This window comes from Arabidopsis lyrata (genome assembly GCF_000004255.2).
Source record: "Arabidopsis lyrata subsp. lyrata unplaced genomic scaffold ARALYscaffold_6, whole genome shotgun sequence".
NCBI classification, from domain to species: Eukaryota; Viridiplantae; Streptophyta; class Magnoliopsida; order Brassicales; family Brassicaceae; genus Arabidopsis; species Arabidopsis lyrata.
The window spans coordinates 23,832,324-23,850,216 of record NW_003302550.1 but is presented as its reverse complement, the minus strand read 5'-3'; the positions used below and the strand labels follow the sequence as shown (position 1 = coordinate 23,850,216).

Sequence of the window (17,893 nt, the reverse complement as noted above, 5' to 3'; positions counted from 1 at the left end):
TGAAAATTTGAAGACTAAAAACAAGAAATTGCGATGACTACCTTTAGGAATCATCTAGACTTTTGGACTCGCAGAATCAAACTGTAAATAATTTCACCTTGACAAATGACAAATAATATCAGTCTTGTCTGTTCAAAAATCATAAGACCAAAAACAAGAAAATTGGGAATTTACTAGGATTACTTTTATGATCATCTACACTTTTTACTCAACAACTATTTAAGTAAAAACGCCAACAATTCATACAAACAATTGTTAACTACAACCACTATAATGAAATATGCAGTACTCACAAAAACGTAAAGAGTTTTTGTAGTTGTACATTTTGGATATTGTAATCTATCGAATCAACAATAATGCCGTAATTGATACACAAACATAAGAAAACTAATTCCTACCAAAAAAAAATAAAAAAACATAAGAAAACGAATGGTTGAGAAACCAACAAAAACTCTGCAATCCATCAATGTGATTCATATCCCTTTTACTGAGTCAGCTCGAAACCTGGTCAATCACAAGAGCTGATAAGTCCTTCATTATATGTGCAATGTCATTCACGGATCCCAAAACCTAAAGAGAAATCTAAAGTGAATCACCATTGAAATGTGAAGCACGCAGCTTCCTAAAATATGGTTGAGTAACTAATAGCTTCCAAGTTACCTGCTGTATGCCTGTATCTCTCGTTCCCTTTCCGCTGAGGTATGCATGTTACCCTTTCTTCAACTTGATTTGTCTGATGTTCATCAAAACCCTAAAACTTGTTGAAGACTAACTGGTGATTCTCATTACGGTATTGGCAGAGGAATGAAGGCAATGATAATTGATTGGGAAAACTGAATGGCTTTAGCTTGATTAAACAAAACGGAACGAACAAGAACCGATACGACATTTCGGATACAAATTTCATATAATCATATGATCTCATCCACTCAATGAAGCATACGACTTAATTAGTACTTACGTACTGGTTGGTTAGAATCAATCTAAGTAGAGGTGGTGAAGAAAAAGCTGGAAAATATATTTATTGCAAAGCTTCGGAGTGAGCTAGAGTCTCCGAAACACAAGTAGTAAAATAAGCACGTGAGAAGCACGTGGAGTCTGTTAAAATTTTCAGTTACAACTTTTTCAATACTCTGTTTCGGTGAGCTATAAACCGGGAAGAAGTGATTCTGTGATTGAGAGCGATTGCCGATTCAGCATTGTTGTACATTTGAGCTTGAGTTGATAAGAGAATCACGTAGGTACCAGTTTTGGTGTTGAGCTCGTAAATATATATAGCGTGTCACACGGGAACTGTAAGTGATTCGAGTTAAATCCAAACAAATTGGTATCAGAGCCCATAATGAAGAAATCACTTGAGCGAGGGAACAAATGGTACATTTGACCTTTGGATGGCTACCAATTCAGCTAAAGAATCAAAACTGACTATTCTTTTATCGCAAGTGGTTTGTTTTAATAAAATCATATGATTTCCAAAAACACCAATGATATCTTCGTCTATGACGTTAGTCATCTAGTTGACACTGTCAATTAACCATAATTATTATCTTTCTATTTAAATATGTCTACTAATTCTACAAGAACATTCTTGAGATCAACGAGAAGACTTTTGCGAGAGAAAGAAACGTGGAAAGAGCATAGCTTTGAGATTTACTTTCAGATCCACCTTTTTCTTCTTCCAAATCAACCATGGATTCTGAGGGAGTGTTAAGGCCGTTGATCCACGATCATCTTATGATGCCTTGGAATAATGATCTGCGGAAAGGTGATTGTTGTGGACGCTTTGAAGCTACCAGCGATGGCTACTATTGCAAAGGCTGCCATTTTTTCGTCCACAAGACATGTGGCGAGTCACCCAAATATATCGAGCATCCATCTCACCCCGCTCACACTCTTCAGCTTCTAAGTAAACAAAAATATTGTTATTGTAATTTATGTGGAAGGGACATTAAGGATCTATGCTATCATTTTGATAAGTTCGACGTGGATCTATACTGTGCAAAGTACCCACCACCAGAGGTTATTGAGAATTCCGAGACACCATGCCACAAGCTCACCCTTCTCAAGGAGAAGATCGAGTTTTCTTGTGATGCTAAATGTGAGGAGATTGGTTATGGCTTTCCTTACAAATGTCTTGAATGTGGTTTAACCTTTCATATCGATTGTGTCTGGCATCCATCCGAGGTAAAACACCTGTCGGAGGTAATCCACCCGGTAGAGGTAAAGAATCACTCTTGCCACTCCTTGCACCCTCTTAAGCTTATTCTCACAGGTCAACTACCAGGCTATTCTGATGGAAAATGTCGTCTTTGCGAAAAAAAAGATCGATAGCCCATTGTTTTATCATTGTCCTCCATGTAACTTCACCTTGGATATGCGTTGTGCTTTAAACCCGCCATCAATATCTTTTACGGATTTGAAAACTCATGATCACAAACTCACTCTTCTCCCAAGACTCGATTCTTTTACATGTAATGTTTGTGGGCTGAAGGGAGATCGAAGCCCTTACATATGTGTTGAATGTAATTTCATCATCCACCAAGAATGTGTTGGCCTTCCACGCCTTATAAACATAAATCGGCATTATCACCGTGTTTCTCGCACTAATCTTCTTGGTCTTGTAAATTCTGTGTGTGGAGTTTGTCGCCAAAAGGTAGATTGGACTTGGGGGGGTTATTCTTGTCAAAGGTGTTCTGACTATGTCGTTCATTCCAAATGGGCTACCAGAAATGATGTGTGGAATGGGAAAGAACTCGAAGAAGTACCTGAAGAAACCGAAGATAATGAGCCGTATGTGGAATTAGATGACAACACAATAAAACATTTCAGCCACGAAGAGCATTACCTAAGACTCCACGTTAATGGTGATCTATGTGATGTAAACAAGCGGTGCAGCGCATGCACCCATTCCGTTTGTCTCGAATCCTTCTATGGTTGTATGGAATGTGACTTCATTCTTCACCAAAACTGTGCTAAATTTCCTAAAAGGAAACGACATGTGCTACACAATGAAAGTCTTACTTTATTTACACGCGAGGTTGGTCACTTTTGGTGTAATGTTTGTGGTAGAATCTCCAATGGTTTCAGTTACCAATCTGGGGATATGAAATTAGATGTCATATGCTGTTCAGTGTTGGAGCCATTTCTCCATCCAAGTCATCGCGATCATCCCTTATATTACATTTCACCAGAGAGGCAGAGATAAAAGAAGTCTGCAATGGTTGTAACATGTGGGGAACTAGAATGCTCATGTGCATTGAAGATGGTTGTGGATTTTTCTTATGCTTCAAATGCGCCACTTTACCACTAGTGGTAAAGCATAGAGTTGACGATTATCCTCTCTCACTATGCTATGGAGAAAAGGCAAATGGTATATATTGGTGTGAGATTTGTGAGAAAAAAATGAATCCAGAGAAATGGTTCTACACATGTAAAGATCAGTGGGCTAGTTTGCACACAGAGTGTGTGGTCGGAGACTTTTCAGGGGTCATGCCAGGAAGCGTAATAAAGGCTGAGACAGGATCATATGAGGTTGTGCTCAACAAAAATGTATCTCGCCCGTTTTGCAGGCAGTGTAAGTCGCATTGCATGTACCCGATCATCTATAAGATACCTGAAACCTCAGATTCATACCTTTGCTCTGATGTTTGCATAAAGCGTTTTACAAAGAAAGACTGATGATGCAGTGCATCCTTGGATTCTTTTAGGGCTTTTGTGTAAACACGTTTCTGGCTTTCTTTTTCGACAAGTTGTTGCGATTTTGATGTTTGGTTTTGGGCTTTGTGTGTCACACACGTTTTTGAATCTTTTTCCTCTTATTTTTTGTCAAGGTTTCCCGTTGTGACTCCTAGTTCAAGGAGGAATCGAGTCTTTGAGTATAAATAGGGTGGTATCGAGTCTTTGAGTATAAATAGGGTTGTATCGAGTCTTTGTTCTTCAGTCTTTTGTTTTAAGAAAATCAATAAAAACCAAAAAGAGGTAACCCTAGTTACCCAAAGAACTTGTGTTTGCATTGCACTGAGAGGAGTACTCTCGTTTAACTGCCGCTGTGAACTAGACACAAAATGTGTCACGAGTCAAAACGTGTCACAAATTTTGTTTAACACGAGACACAAAACTTGTGACTAGAGTACTGGCTTCACACACACTTAATTCATTTCACACACACAAAACTTGTGACGAGTTATAGTGTCAATTTATTTCCCAACTATGGTGTTTTAACTAATTAACCGTTTACGGTTTACAAAATATACTTCTACAGTTTTAGTAAAACGATTGGAAAAATGGGAATTCAATAAGAAAAAAACAAGGTTACGGTTTGTTACAACAAAAGAAAAGCTGTTTTTCTTTTAAAATTGTTGGTATATGACTAAAACAAAATATTCTTAAGGATTAAAAGAACAATCATTATGAAACAGAGTGCAAGGAGTATCGTAGCACATTTCACCATTGCTCCTTCTCTCTGTGTTCTCTCCGCCTATTCAAATATTGAAATATGTCTCTGTGAGTTCTATAAGGTGAAAAATCTCTAGTACTCACAAAATCTTATGAGTTTGTGGTAAAGAATCAAACCTTTTGTAGTTGTTTATAGCCTTCCTCAACCGACGTAGAAACATTTTGGACATTGTAGTCTATACGATCAACAATCGTGCCCTATTTGATACAAGAACATAAGAAAACTAATTGTTGAGAAACCAACAAAAACTCTGTATCCCCAGTTATGTAATTCATATGCCTTTTAATGAATAAGCTAGGCACCTGGTCAATCACAAGGGCTGATAAGTCTTTCATTATTTGTGCAAGGTCGTTCACGGAACCCAGAACCTAGACAGAAGTCTGAAGTTAATCACCATCAAAATGTGAAGCACGCAGCTTCCTAAATATGGTGGAGTAACAACTTCCATTACCTGTTGTATCTCTCGTTCCCTTTCCGCTGAGACATGTTGCCCTTCCTTCAACTTGATTGTCTGGTGTTCATCGAAACCCTACAATTTATTGAAGACCAGTGATTCTCATTATGGTATTGGCAGAGTAAGGAACGCAAGGATAATTGATTAAAAAAAAAAAACTGAATTGTTCTAGTATGATAACCATAAGAAGTGAATGATATATAGTTTTACAACACAAGTGAATCGTACTTACCATCCCACCAAGTTCATCCTCTTCATCCAGTCTCGACATCTTTCCATTCACGTTAAACTCTAAATCTACTTCATCCTGACCCTATGATTAGAATAGCCAAATACAAATAAGAACATCATACTAGGGTACATGCATGTCTCAAGAATCAAAGCTTTTTTATATTTATTTCTTGAAAATAAGAGAAACATACCTCTTTCTGCTGCTGCAGACGTTTTAAATAAGTAGACTGTTTTCTGCGGAGCTCCATGGAAAGGTTCTGAAGATCTGTTGCAAGAGAACGCTGTCAAAAACAGTATGCCAAAAAGTAGGTCAAGTCCATTGGAGAGCCCCACTATACATGTAGACAGAACTTTAACCTCATGCTACAAACTCAAAACATAGAATAACCCAAAGTACATTATATAGAGAAAAAAGAACACAAATTTACTTCATACATTTTGCTGACTGATAATGTCAACTAGCTTTGGTAGTCAATATGAGAAAAGAAAAGGTAATGGCCATGCATTTTTTATTGTTAACAAGCTCGATATTGAAAAAAGTCCAACAATATACCTGCACATTTTTTCTGAGATTAGATTCTTCAGAAGGCCCTCTAGTAGATAATTTCTGCAATCTCTTTTCTGACTTCCTCAACAAATCTGTAATTTCATGAGTGAGCATCTCGACTTCACGATAAATCCCTTTGTTATCTCCAAATGTAGGCATGAGTGCCTTCGAATGTGCCTTAGCTAGTTCACTCATTTTGTCTCGCACCTTTTGTATATTATATGTTATCTCCTCAGAATCGTCAACCCAAGCTGGTGGCATACCAATTGTGAATGCATCGCTACTGCAAAAATATATCAAAAGCAAGAAAACAAAGCTTTTAAACCCTAAACTAGTCTACATAGTTCAATTCAATCAAAAATTTCGAATCAATTCCGTCTTTCCTCTATTATATTTCCTAGAATTCCCCAATTCCCCAATTACCTTGATGGACCAGGATCATTGGAATTCAAAGGAGCATAAGAGGAGTGATTTGACCGAGAAAACGAACCGCTAACCATTTCGATCACCGGACCACCGAACGAATCAGACGCCGATAAAGATAAAGGAGCACGCGCGCTCTTGCACGCATCCCTGTGTTTCCGATACACCGTCGTTCGATTCCTCGTCGCCATCAATGCCAAATCAATTGATTCTCTACAAAGTATCTACTGTAAGATTTTCCCGGAAAAAATAAACAAGATCGGATTCGGAGCTTTTGTCGTCGGAAAAAGCAAACGAATCTGAATCGCAAATAACGTTTCAGCTTTAGCCGCGTGTTACAGACTTAACGACGAAGGAGAATTATTAGGCCTTTAATATATGGGCTTATGAGGCCCAATTATTTATTGGGCTTTTTTGCCACTTGCGCGATAGAGTCAATATAAGTGTGTGGAGCACACGTTTTAAGACGGTGACGCGAAGACGAAAATGCCCGTGGATTCGTGGCGGGCTAAAAGTCAACGAAGGGGCGGTGGTACGGGTTTAAAAACTAAAAAGCTTTAGTGACCGATTAGGGGTAGTTTGGTCATTTTGGCTTTTACCTCAATAGATTCGTGTCCATGGAATCTGTCGTCAGAGAATTGAAAAGAGACCACATTTAAAGGTCTCGACTTTTAGGTGTGTTTCCTTTCCTCGCACTTTCAGACTGAACAAAGTAAACCTGACAGATGCTAATAAATACACGGAGGAAGAATATGCTCATTTAGTTAAGTAAATTGATCTGAGATTTTCAATCCATGTTTTTTTTTTTGTTCTGGATTCAGAATCTAATGGAAGAAGATTTGTTGGGCATTTGTGGGTTTGATTCTTCGAAGAAATATCGATTAGAAGAACTTGCCAAGTATCAGTCTGGTTAGTGTAAAAATCCCTTCTTTTTTTCAGCTTTGTTTTAGGGTTTACTTTATATGCAGGTGGTTTTAATTTCTTTATCAAATTTCAATTTTTTTGGCCAATAAGGTCTAGTGGGTTTAAATGTTGTCACTTTATGGTTGTGAATTGATAAAGTTTTTGTGATGGTGAACTTTTTGTTTAGGTTCATGTATTGAGTTTGAAGATGTTGAAGGAGATGATGAAATGGCAGTAAATTATCCATGCCCGTTTTGTTCAGATGATTATGATTTAGTTGAATTGTGTCACCATATCGATGAGGAGCATCAACTAGACGCTAACAATGGGGTAATTTCAAGTCATCATATGCATCTCTAAATTCTTTTAATTAGACATTTTGTTTTACATGAAACAGTTAGTTGTCAATGAGACGATTTATTGTGTGATGTTCATTGTACTCTATTGCTTTGCATGCTTACTTTAGTAGGTAGGATTGTGATTCTGTAATGAGAGTTGGTAGGGACTTCTTGGATTTTAGTTCATTTGGATTATCTGCCTGTTACTATGAGGAACCATTTTGTATTTGTGAAGTGTTTGGTGTGAGAAACGTTGTGCCTCGGGATCTCCAATACCTTTTTGAGCTTAACGCGATCATCTTTAGATCCTAGAAATGAAAATAGTCTTTTGGTGATGATGAATGTAACAATTTCTTACGAAATCAGCTTTGGTTGTGATGTAGATATGTCCGGTTTGTAGCAGACGGGTGAAGATGCATATGGTTGATCACATTACCACGCAGCATAGAGATGTCTTCAAGATATCCTTTTTAATTTATTCTTCTTGCTTTTCTAACCATTTAGTAGAAACTTGTGAGTATTTCTGTGCTAATTCTAAATCTTGGTATGTTTATATCGATTATCTGGCATTTTGGTTCCTTGACGAAAACTTACCTTGAACAAAAGCAAGGACTTTACAAGGATGAGTCATATTCAGCATTTTCTCCAAGGACTAAGAAATACTTACAGTCTCTAATCGATGAGCCACTGTCTACTAATCGTATATCTAAAAGTGTTCCAGACCCATTATTATCATTTATCTACAATCCGCCGTCACCAAACCAGTCCAAGCTTGTACTGCCTGATTCATCAAGTGAAGCAAGCATGGAATTCAAGAGCTCTATAAGGGATTCAACAAAAAGGTAAGCAACTCTTTGACATTTTCTTGATTCTGTGTGCCTTTTCTCACCTTCTCAAACCTTGTCTAAAGATACATTTTGTATTTTTGTGTGCTCAGAGACTGGAAATCGCTGTCTCCCTTGTCAGATATGGAGCTACTAGAGAAGGCAAAGAAGAGAGAGTTTGTACAAGGTTTAATATCATCAGCCATATTTGATCACATTTCCAACTTCTGAGTAAGAATAAGAGAAGATGTGATACATTGTTTGAATCTTTGTTGCTCTTAGTTAAGTATTTGTATATGAAACTCTGGCAAAGTACACTAGAGTAGTCTATAATATAAGCCAATGAGCTTCTGTTTATCTTCAAACTTCTACTTTGCTCATAATCCTTAAGTTACTTGAGGTCGGAGTTTCCTTAACAACCACTTCTTGCGTAGTTTCACATCTAGAGCCAAGAAAGTTTTCGCTTTGAGTTCATCTTCAAGCAGATCACAAGCATCTAATATAAGTTCATCGTCCATGTCTGGTAACGCTTGAATAGCCTCAACCGTTTCCTCTATTGCCATGGTTTGGGTTTCATCAACTCGAGGCTTCTTTGGGTTTACAGGGCTTGTATCAGTATTAGCAAGTTGATCTCTTTTGTTCTTGGGGTCAAACAAAAGAGAGTTGCTATCTTCTTCCTCAGCTGAAATAGACAAATCTGTAGTCCCACTGGACTTGAATTCTTGGAATTCAGTTCCAGGGTCAAACCAATCCATAGCTACAAAGCAGTCGTTTTCTTCGATTCCAGAATCGCCACAGAGCACACACAGATCTTTATAGTATGGAATTGGCCGAGTCATAAATTGCCTTGCATCTCTATGAGCCTGTAATTGTTTCAGACAATAACACACTTCAACACAGAGACCAAACACTGTTACTAAACACACAGCATAGATCAGAGCAATTAGTTACCTTTATATAGTCTTGCCATACATTATAATCAGCTGTAACCATTTGACGCTCATTATCCCAAGCAAACCCATCGGATCGAAGAATACTCTTGATCGCGTTGAACTGCCTTCTCAGAGACTTATACCGGTTCTTCAACACATCAACATCAAAGTTAGACTCGAATTTCGCATTGAAGAGATTAACCATCTCAGTCCATGCTTGTTTCCGAAAAACACCTTCAATCTGATTTCCTCTCCTCGCTTGGTCTAGCATCAGATCAATGAAATACCGGTCCATTGGAGGATGCCAAGTAGTCCTGCACCGTGTGACACTGCTTCCTTTTGAGTTAGACATGACTGTTGACGACTCACATACTCTGTTGTAACCATCATCTTCCTGAATCAGTGTCTTGGTTTCTCCCTCAGTAATATTCTCCTCAGCTGAATCATATATTATTCATTCAAAGATTACTTAAGAATCTAAAGGCTGAAGAAGAATCTTTGATCTTTGGTGACAAGAATGTACAAGGAAGATGAAAGATTGTACCTTTGTGCTCAGACATTCCATCTGAGTAAATCAAGCACAGATCTTTGTAATAAGGTATCGGCTTTATCCGAAAAGATCTCGAATCAGGATGAATCTTCAAGAAACCAAAAGCAAAAACAAATCAATCCTTAGACGGAAACAGACACAAAATCTCACAAGGAAAGCAAAACGCAAAACCTAAACGCACCTTAAGATACTCATCCCAAACGCAGTTATCGGCAACCACCATCTGTCTAGTTTCATCCCAACTAAAACCATCTTCTCCCAAAAGATTATTCACAGATTTAAACAAGTTCCTCAATGTCTTATGCCTGTTTTTCAAAACATCTTTACCATAAGGAAACTTGAACTTGGCAGTGAAGGAACAAGACATGAACTTCCAAGCTCGTTTACTAAACAAATGATCTTCGAATCTGTTGCCTTTCCTCACTTGTTCCACCATGAGCTCGATGAAATACTGATCCATTTCAGGTGTCCACACTGTTCTTAATCTCTCGTTTCTACTAAGTGTGCTCATTATGTAATTTCTCCTTCTTCTATACCTGCAAAAGTTCGATTTCACGAACACAATTTTGAAATCGAGAAATCAAGTTATGAAATCAGAAATCAGATTCTCGTAAGAAACAGGATCAGACCCAAAATTTAGATTCGACTAAATTAGCTAGAGAGCAGAGAATCGTCGCTTACAGAAAGCTCCGGTGAACGGGAATTGGAGTTCCGGTGAGATTTTAGGGATAAGGTTGTCCAGGATAAGGTTATTCTTTTATTCGCAACCAATTCAGAAAACTCTATGGGCTTAAACTACTTTATTGGGCTTTAAACTTTTAAAGGCCTAAATGTTAAAACGTCGTCGTTTGGTCTAGGGTTCGTTGTTGTTGGCCCAAAGGAACGTTTGTTTTTGCTTTCGTCGTCGTCTTCGTGAAGATGTCCACAAAATTTTGCTGTTTCAATTGACAGAAGAAGATTCGACCTTTAAAGACTATCTGAAGAACATCTGGTGTTGTAAGTTTCTTTTGGATTTTGATTCTTGTTAATAGTGACTAATGAGCTCATTTTTAACCTTTGTTCGTACCAATTCTGTGATTTGTAGTTAGCTGCGTATTGAGCTCTTAAATCTTGATAAATCAGTGAGTTTAGTTTTGGTAACATAGTCAATTCGTATTTTGTGAAAAACCCATTATCAGATTATGATTTGTGCATTGTTTATTGCTAAATACTTTTGAGAGGTTTTGAGTAAAACCCTAAAATTCATTTCCTTGGTTTGTTATGCAGTCATCAGTTCATCAATTCAATACATAAGAATCGATGAGGAGCTTCAACAGAGACTCCATGGATGATTTCAAAGGTCTCCGAATAACTCAGCTTGATGATGATGACGATGACGAAACTGCGGTGGAACCGACAAACATGGATGAATTTGATGATGATGATGATGAGGAAGATGATGAAGATTATGAACCTGTGATGTTAGGTTTCGTAGAGAGTCCTAAATTCACATGGTCAAATCTTCGTCAACTGTTCCCTAATCTAGCTGGTGGTGTTCCGGTACTATGTTAAAACATCTTTCAATTTTTGCAATCATAGTGTCTTCTTCTTTCATGTTCTTAGGTATTGATTCTTGGGTTGATATTTGTGAATATAGGCATGGTTGGATCCAGTTAATTTACCTTCAGGGAAGTCAATTTTATGTGATTTATGTGAAGAACCTATGCAATTTGTACTTCAGGTGAGTTTCATACAACCTAATTTGTTGTTTCTTGCATGTCTTTTTGTTGTTTTATTTATGAGATTTGGGGATATTTGGCAGCTTTATGCTCCGTTAACGGATAAGGAATCAGCTTTTCATCGGACACTGTTTCTCTTCATGTGTCCATCTATGTCTTGTCTCCTTCGTGATCAACATGAACAATGGAAACGTGCCCCCGAGAAGGCTATGCGGAGGTAGAAAGAACCCTCTTACTATATATTGCATCTTTGTATTGTTTGTCTCCTCTCCAAATGGAATGTTACACTAAAGTACTGTTTTTTTATTGTTCCTAAAGTACGAAGGTTTTCCGTTGCCAATTGCCTCGGGTTAATCCTTTTTACTCGAGTGAGGCTCCAAAGCACGATGGAACAGACAAGCCAGTGGGAGATGGAGGTATTATCAACTGAATGATGGTTTTGACTCAATTCTGAGAATTGTCTTTTAATCGTCAATTCTTGATATCGTTTGTTTCACTTTTATAGCTCCGCTTTGCACTTGGTGTGGAACGTGGAAAGGAGATAAACTATGTAGTGGCTGCAAAGGTGCTCGATACTGTTCACAAAAACACCAGGTGTGTACATATGTGCATCGTAGTTTCTGTAGTTCCGCTAGATCCGCTCTTTTTAATAAATTTACAATCTGGTCTTATTTCTGATTTCCAGGCCCTGCATTGGCGTTTAGGTCATAAAACCGAATGCCAACAGCTTCGAACGGTTATTGAAACATCTGAATCAGGCCGAGTCAATAATGGGGTTGCTCTAACTCAAAAGCAGAAAGGTTAGCAAAATTCACAAACTTTTCCGAGCCTTGGAATTGTGTGTAACTAGTGATATGAATTTTTTCGGTCAGTGCAGTTGCGAGTAAGAGTCTATGGAAAGAATTTGTAATGATCAACGAGGATGAAAGTGAGTATGATACAGAGATGTCAGGAGATGATGAAATAGCTAAACCTTTGGTCTCAAAGAGAGAAGTTGACGACCAAATGAAATCGCTAATGAACGATTTTGAGGTAACGTCACTTTTCGTGGCCATTTTTGCAAACTTCAAAATGCCTCAAATGATTCTCAATTCTCATACTTGTACAGGGAGATGCTGATAAGAAGACTTGGGTTAATTTCCAGCAACGTGTAGCCAAAGCACCTGAACAAGTTCTAAGGTGTGATTCAAACACACAGAAGTTGTGATTTTCTGCATACTTTTGTTCTTGATTCTCTCATAACATCAATTTGTGAAATACATATTGATGCAGATATTCCCGGAGCTCTGGTGCTAAACCCCTTTGGCCAATAGCAAGCGGACGAGTCTCTAAATCTGAGCTTCCCAATTGCAAATCTTGTGGTGGTCCTCGTTGTTTTGAATTTCAGGTAATTCTTTCCTTTTTCACCTAAATTTGATGAACTCTTCTCTCATGAAACTTGTATTTAGCCTGGTCTTAGTGACTTCTTTAACTTATCTATATAAACCGGTCAAGAATTTACTAACAATTTTAGCTGAGTCAAGAATTTACAAACAATAAAAACACAATTGTCCCCATTTCATTTCTCTCTTCTTGCATATTGGATGCTTGGCTCTGTTATTGATCATTTTAATGGCGATTTTATCAGGTTATGCCACAGCTACTGTTCTTCTTCGGCGGGAAAAACGATAGGGAATCTCTCGATTGGGCAACAATCGTGGTGTACACGTGTGAGAACTCGTGTGACTCGAGCTTAAGCTACAAGGAAGAGTTTGTCTGGGTTCAACTATACAGTCAGACAACTTAGGATCTTCTCTGTTTCCTGGCTGTTGCCTCAAAAGTTTTGTTCTTAACCGGATCAGACCGGACTTAATATTTGTAAACTTTTCATGGGTTTGTTACTTTGTTTAAAGATCTCTATATATATTTTTGAAAAAATGGGAATTAGGATATGTTTTATCCTTGGTAAAAATTAAGATATGTTTTATATCGTGATTTACTAGTACAAACATTACCTTAATGAATCTTATGGATGAAGATGTTTGATTTCTCTTCTAATTCGCCTATAATCCAATCTAAACCATAATTACGTACTAAAACTTATAGATAGTGTATTACTAAGATGATTGAGAGAGGAAAGGACATGAAGAATAGAATTAAGGCTCCCGAAACAGTACGAACTACTGACAAAGGTTCTCATATTTGTCGCAAAGAAAGAGTTTTCACAAAGCTGAATCACAAAAACCATTCAAAATCACTGCTTATAAGAGAATTCACTACCGAGCAAGCTTCTCACTTCTTAGACTTTTTCGCAGGTACCCTGCAAATTAAACAGCCAAATGACAGAGTTTAGAATGTTGCCACAACACATTAACAATTTTGTTTCACATACGATAAAGATCAAAGCTTACTCAGCGGTTTGTGCCGGTAGTGCAGCGGCAGGTATGTCTCCTCCAGGACCCTTGGCAAGACGCTCCTCTCGTCGAGCATGTTTCCTTTCTCGGCTAGCCTTGTTCTTAGCCCTCTTAGCTTCAAACTGGTCAGACAAAGTCTTCTCTCTAGCCTTCTCAGCCTTTGACTTGTGAATACTTTCCATTAAGACACGCTTGTTCTTGAAGACGTTTCCCTTAACTTTCATGTACATGTCATGGTACATGTGTCTGTCAATCTTCTTCGTCTCCCTATACTTCTTCAAAAGACGCCTCAGGACTCTCATCCTCCTCATCCACAATACCTTTGTTGGCAACCTTGCCTCTCGGGTACCCTTCCTCTTACCTTAACCATTATACACAATAGCCGCATCAGACATCAGCTGTAAGTTTTGATGAATGTTGGTCAAATGTTACATACCATAACCAGAGTGACGTCCCTTTCTCTTGGCTATATTCAATTGACGTGCCCTGGATCGTGAGTGGATCTTTGTTGGCTTCCTGATGATGAAACCATCCTTCACAAGTTTCCTGATGTTTTGGCCTAAAGTCACATAACAATCCAAAATCCTTAATCAGAACTACTCTAAATATAGTAAAATGTATATAGATGCGTCACCATTTCATATCGCAAACACACAAGAATCATGATCCAACAGTGTGCTATGGCATGCTGATTCCGTAACAAATAGAAACCATAGACCATGAATCCGAGAAGAACATAGTGAATCCAAAGCTTAAACGAAACTCATTTTTTGAGAATTTGAAAAAATCAGATTGCAATCTAATAGCAACACCATTTCCGAGCTCAACTTCATCAGACTGAATTAAAATCATTCAACGTCACCTACGAATTAAGCTACAGTATCCTATTTTTCTACTATCATTATCAAAAAGCTTCGATCGCATATCAAAACAAGCACGAGACGGAGAAAAATCTAATCAGCAACAATTGAGAGTATCAAGAACAACGTACGCGAATTAGCCATGGAGATATCACTTCCTTCGTTCGGATCGAGCCATACTTTTCTCTTCCCGCACTTGAGCACTGAGGATGCGAGACGCTTCTGAAGCTTCAACGAAACCATTTTAGCCTCTCCCTGATTTTCGCGGAGAAGAGCTAATTGAAGAAGACGATATCTTTTATATATGATATTTTCTAGGGTTACTCTTTCACAAAAACCTCATCATTTTCTAATTGGGCTTTCTTCTAAGCCCATTATAGGCCTAGGTTTGAATTTTACACCGGTGTGTCAACACTCTTAACAGAAATTTCACTAATCACACAAACGAATACATGTTAAAATAAATTATTTAGACTCAAACATAAACTTATTTTAGACCCAAACATATAATTTTCATTTATTTTACCCTAAACAATTTGGTGATTTAGATCGAACACATCTATATCAAACCTACACATTCCTACAAATTAAGACCATCATAGGGCCATCATTGACTATGTACAAATGGGAGTTGACCTTCTTTCTTATAACACAAATCTCTCCAAACTCAAATTAAGAAACATGGCAAAAACTACCAATAGCCTAAAAATAGAATGAGAGAGGAAGAAAAAAACTTAAAAATAGAGTAACAGATGTAAAAAAAAAATAGAACTAACCCAAAAATACCTTCCTCTAAGCTCTTTAAATAACCAATTTTCAATTTGTTTGTAACAATTAATAACCACGAGAAGAAAAGTTGAGAAAGAAAAAAAGAAACGATGAAAATGGCCGGAAGGATCTTTCTCCTTTTCCTCTCCGTCTACGTCACGGTGGCCATCGCCGGTAAAGCTCCACCGCCGACATTCACCGAGAAAGGCAAAGCCCTAGCGGAGAAACTCTGCGAGAAATCCGAAGACAAACCGTTTTGCGTTGCAAGCCTAACGTCCCGTCCTGAGGCAGCAACCGCAACCGCACCAAAACTCGGCGTGATCGCTTTAAGCATCGCGTCCTCGAATGCTTCGGACACATCTTTCTACATCAAAGCCAAACTAAAGCAAAAGAACCTCGAGCCGGCTTTAGAAGACACCCTCGATGATTGCTCTAAGAATTACTTGGACGCGGTCGCGCAGCTCGACGATTCTCTAGCCGCTTTGATGCAAAACTCGTTCATCGACGTCGATATTTGGCTCAATACGGCCATTAGCGACGGCGAGGCTTGTGAAACCGCTTTGAACGATCGTGCCGGTAACGATGCTGAGCTTGCTCGTAGGAACACAAACTTGTTGAAGCTTTGCAAGGACGCTCTTCTCATTAACACTATTTTAACTCCCTAAATTTTAATTTGTTGCCCATTAATTATTTTATATTTGTTCACTTGTTATAATTTTTTTTTCTTAAATGGCTCGTTGATTTGTCCCGGGGGTAAATTTTAACAATATTTGAGATACTTGTTTTTGGGAATTTTTGAATGAGCTTATTGAATTATATATAAGTACATACAACCAATATGCCTACTTTCTTGTTTATAATTCACCAAATAATAATATAACCAATGAAATAAATCAAATAAATGTATTTTCTTTAATTTCCCTTTTTTTATTTGGCTTCACAGCTTTTCCCTTCTTATGTTCGACACAATGAAATAAAAGAAAAATATGATATCATTCGGTTTAATACATAGTCAGATTCAGATTTCAGATCCATGTTTTCTTTTTTTTTTTGCAACAAAAACAATTCAAAAACCAATAAGCTATTGGAAATAAAGCCAATTCGAAAATCTCAAGCTATATTGGAGAAAATCAAACCTCGAAGTCAGATTGATCATTACATTCATTTATTAACATTAGAAATTTATTATTTTAAGGAAATTTTGGACGACTGTTATAGTTTTTAGTTGTGCTAGAGATCAATATATCTTTTACTTATTTAATAATAGACCATACTAGGAAAAAAAAAAAGAAGGAAATAAAGCCATGGAAAGAAAAGGAAATTGAAATAAGGAAACATAAATCCTCCAACGGCTCTATTGTAATCTCTTGAGTATATATAATAATAACATTAATCAATAAGACCTAATTAACACTTTGCTTCTTCTATTTCTTCCTTGAGAGAGAATGTAAAAACTGTCTCTATTTATCGCTTCTTCTTCGAATGTCTTTATACAGAAACTCTTTGAATTCCGATGATGATCACTATCTCTGCCTTAAACGCTTCACTATTATCTCTTTCTCTATTAATCGCGTCCTTTTGTTGTAGTCGTCGGATCTGCTATTGCTCGCCCTTGTGTTTCTTCTAAGGTTTTCAATGGAGGTTAGGGTTCCTGCTCCTCAGGCGGCTTCGATTTTGGGGGTTGGAGATGGTGCTATTGGTTCTGGAGTTGATGAATTGGCGGAGGAAGCATAAGAAACGTGTTGCTCTTCAGAGACAAGCTGCTGTTACGGTCGAAGCTGCTGAGGATAATGCTCGTAGGTTTGAATCTGACGTGAGTTTTTTCTCTTCCTAATTGCTTTTGTTCTTAGGAATGAGAGTGTTATAATTACTGGGATTAGCTTGTGCCCTAAAAGTTTGATTCTTCAGTTCATATGAATGAATTTAATTCGTTTATGTGAATTCCCTTAATTGTTTCAGTCATCTCCTGTGTCAATCCTGACAATTTATTGGATGGAATTGGTTTACTGAACTTATTGCTCTGCTTTTGTTTCCTCTTTTAAGCTTGATTGGTTTAGATTGTTATATTGGCTAGCTTATTAATTCTCTTGCCTGTTTTATTAAGAAAACCTATTATTGGCATTTGCTATATTGATCTTAATTTTCATGTAGGTTTATGATTACCAACACAACATGGGTCTTCTCCTTTTGGAGAAAAACGAATTGATGTCTAAGTATGAAGAGATTAAGGCCTCTGTGGATATATGAGTCTGACCTAACACATAGGTGAGAGAAATCGGCTTATGAAGAAGGATGTAGGCGTTGCAATAGAGTGTATATCTAGTGTAAGTTCTTAACTTTGAGAGCTACCAAAAGCATGTTGTTTCCCGTCTGTTTATTGATTTTGTTTTGTCCTTGCAAAAACAGGCTGTCTCTGAAAGGGAATCTTCGCTACTTAAGAAGGAGCAAGAGCTGCTTGTTGCTGAAGAAAATATTGCCAGCAAGGAATCTGTGAGT

General features: G+C 37.6%; 7 protein-coding genes across 9 annotated transcripts; 4 read left to right on the top strand and 3 right to left on the bottom strand.

Annotated features, from left to right (window-relative positions):
- Positions 1 to 1,602: 1,602 nt before the first annotated feature.
- Positions 1,603 to 3,723, top strand: LOC110227781. The gene is given in 3 exon segments (XM_021023372.1): positions 1,603 to 2,316; positions 2,318 to 3,196; positions 3,199 to 3,723. Coding segments are annotated over 3 exon segments (1,986 nt in total). The 5' UTR covers positions 1,603 to 1,689; the 3' UTR covers positions 3,679 to 3,723.
- Positions 3,724 to 4,215: 492 nt separating this feature from the next.
- Positions 4,216 to 6,478, bottom strand: LOC9310997 (syntaxin-42). The gene is made up of 8 exons (XM_021020661.1): positions 6,112 to 6,478; positions 5,695 to 5,971; positions 5,333 to 5,422; positions 5,143 to 5,223; positions 4,908 to 4,985; positions 4,759 to 4,824; positions 4,573 to 4,653; positions 4,216 to 4,477 (listed from the first exon to the last, which is right to left on the bottom strand). The coding sequence occupies exons 1-8, from the start codon at positions 6,300 to 6,302 to the stop codon at positions 4,370 to 4,372; spliced, it is 972 nt and encodes a 323-aa protein (XP_020876320.1). The 5' UTR covers positions 6,303 to 6,478; the 3' UTR covers positions 4,216 to 4,369.
- A 302-nt stretch (positions 6,479 to 6,780) lies between these two features.
- On the top strand, positions 6,781 to 8,535 carry LOC9310996 (protein DEHYDRATION-INDUCED 19 homolog 5). Its single transcript, XM_021020662.1, has 5 exons — positions 6,781 to 7,020; positions 7,202 to 7,344; positions 7,736 to 7,813; positions 7,947 to 8,194; positions 8,290 to 8,535. The coding sequence occupies exons 1-5, from the start codon at positions 6,906 to 6,908 to the stop codon at positions 8,405 to 8,407; spliced, it is 702 nt and encodes a 233-aa protein (XP_020876321.1). The 5' UTR covers positions 6,781 to 6,905; the 3' UTR covers positions 8,408 to 8,535.
- On the bottom strand, positions 8,394 to 10,422 carry LOC110227199 (L10-interacting MYB domain-containing protein). Of its 2 annotated transcripts, none has more exons than XM_021020657.1 (5): positions 10,340 to 10,422; positions 9,840 to 10,194; positions 9,653 to 9,746; positions 9,128 to 9,558; positions 8,394 to 9,039 (listed from the first exon to the last, which is right to left on the bottom strand). In XM_021020657.1, the coding sequence occupies exons 2-5, from the start codon at positions 10,167 to 10,169 to the stop codon at positions 8,563 to 8,565; spliced, it is 1,332 nt and encodes a 443-aa protein (XP_020876316.1). In that variant the 5' UTR covers positions 10,170 to 10,194; positions 10,340 to 10,422; the 3' UTR covers positions 8,394 to 8,562. The 2 variants fall into 2 exon arrangements, with proteins under 2 accessions (XP_020876316.1, XP_020876318.1); XM_021020659.1 differs by having other exon boundaries at positions 8,528 to 9,039; positions 9,128 to 9,546.
- Positions 10,423 to 10,552: 130 nt separating this feature from the next.
- Positions 10,553 to 13,327, top strand: LOC9308919 (programmed cell death protein 2). Of its 2 annotated transcripts, none has more exons than XM_002874882.2 (11): positions 10,553 to 10,654; positions 10,925 to 11,197; positions 11,295 to 11,378; positions 11,460 to 11,593; positions 11,695 to 11,792; positions 11,882 to 11,970; positions 12,062 to 12,176; positions 12,254 to 12,408; positions 12,485 to 12,555; positions 12,649 to 12,763; positions 13,004 to 13,327. In XM_002874882.2, exons 2-11 carry the CDS (start codon positions 10,958 to 10,960, stop codon positions 13,160 to 13,162), a joined length of 1,260 nt encoding a protein of 419 aa, XP_002874928.1. In that variant the 5' UTR covers positions 10,553 to 10,654; positions 10,925 to 10,957; the 3' UTR covers positions 13,163 to 13,327. The 2 variants fall into 2 exon arrangements, with proteins under 2 accessions (XP_002874928.1, XP_020876319.1); XM_021020660.1 differs by lacking the exon at positions 10,553 to 10,654 and adding an exon at positions 10,688 to 10,779.
- Positions 13,328 to 13,481: 154 nt separating this feature from the next.
- LOC9310995 (60S ribosomal protein L19-3) lies at positions 13,482 to 14,923 on the bottom strand. Its single transcript, XM_002872803.2, has 4 exons — positions 14,761 to 14,923; positions 14,206 to 14,328; positions 13,767 to 14,130; positions 13,482 to 13,675 (listed from the first exon to the last, which is right to left on the bottom strand). The coding sequence occupies exons 1-4, from the start codon at positions 14,870 to 14,872 to the stop codon at positions 13,648 to 13,650; spliced, it is 627 nt and encodes a 208-aa protein (XP_002872849.1). The 5' UTR covers positions 14,873 to 14,923; the 3' UTR covers positions 13,482 to 13,647.
- Positions 14,924 to 15,453: 530 nt separating this feature from the next.
- Positions 15,454 to 16,234, top strand: LOC9310994. The gene has a single exon (XM_021020874.1). It carries the CDS (start codon positions 15,508 to 15,510, stop codon positions 16,060 to 16,062), a length of 555 nt encoding a protein of 184 aa, XP_020876533.1. The 5' UTR covers positions 15,454 to 15,507; the 3' UTR covers positions 16,063 to 16,234.
- Positions 16,235 to 17,893: the final 1,659 nt, after the last annotated feature.

Excerpts from the sequence above, each read along its gene's own strand:
- LOC9310997 (XM_021020661.1), bottom strand. The coding sequence starts at position 6,302 with ATGGCGACGAGGAATCGAACGACGGTGTATCGGAAACACAGGGATGCG. Across the intron at positions 4,825-4,907 it reads GGGAACGAGAGATACAACAG|GTTCTGGGTTCCGTGAACGA; the intron begins GTAATGGAAGTT and ends ACTTCTGTCTAG. Across the intron at positions 4,654-4,758 it reads CAGCCCTTGTGATTGACCAG|GGCACGATTGTTGATCGTAT; the intron begins GTGCCTAGCTTA and ends TGTATCAAATAG.
- LOC9310996 (XM_021020662.1), top strand. The coding sequence starts at position 6,906 with ATGTTTTTTTTTTTGTTCTGGATTCAGAATCTAATGGAAGAAGATTTG. Across the intron at positions 7,814-7,946 it reads AGCATAGAGATGTCTTCAAG|CTTGAACAAAAGCAAGGACT; the intron begins ATATCCTTTTTA and ends ACGAAAACTTAC. Across the intron at positions 8,195-8,289 it reads ATAAGGGATTCAACAAAAAG|AGACTGGAAATCGCTGTCTC; the intron begins GTAAGCAACTCT and ends TTGTGTGCTCAG.
- LOC9310995 (XM_002872803.2), bottom strand. The coding sequence starts at position 14,872 with ATGGTTTCGTTGAAGCTTCAGAAGCGTCTCGCATCCTCAGTGCTCAAG. Across the intron at positions 14,329-14,760 it reads TATCTCCATGGCTAATTCGC|GCCAAAACATCAGGAAACTT; the intron begins GTACGTTGTTCT and ends ATGTGACTTTAG. Across the intron at positions 13,676-13,766 it reads CTACCGGCACAAACCGCTGA|GGTACCTGCGAAAAAGTCTA; the intron begins GTAAGCTTTGAT and ends TTTAATTTGCAG.
- LOC9308919 (XM_002874882.2), top strand. The coding sequence starts at position 10,958 with ATGAGGAGCTTCAACAGAGACTCCATGGATGATTTCAAAGGTCTCCGA. Across the intron at positions 11,379-11,459 it reads CTATGCAATTTGTACTTCAG|CTTTATGCTCCGTTAACGGA; the intron begins GTGAGTTTCATA and ends GATATTTGGCAG. Across the intron at positions 12,409-12,484 it reads CGCTAATGAACGATTTTGAG|GGAGATGCTGATAAGAAGAC; the intron begins GTAACGTCACTT and ends ATACTTGTACAG.
- LOC110227199 (XM_021020657.1), bottom strand. The coding sequence starts at position 10,169 with ATGAGCACACTTAGTAGAAACGAGAGATTAAGAACAGTGTGGACACCT. Across the intron at positions 9,747-9,839 it reads TTTGGGATGAGTATCTTAAG|ATTCATCCTGATTCGAGATC; the intron begins GTGCGTTTAGGT and ends GGTTTCTTGAAG. Across the intron at positions 9,040-9,127 it reads TATGGCAAGACTATATAAAG|GCTCATAGAGATGCAAGGCA; the intron begins GTAACTAATTGC and ends AAACAATTACAG.
- LOC9310994 (XM_021020874.1), top strand. The coding sequence starts at position 15,508 with ATGAAAATGGCCGGAAGGATCTTTCTCCTTTTCCTCTCCGTCTACGTC.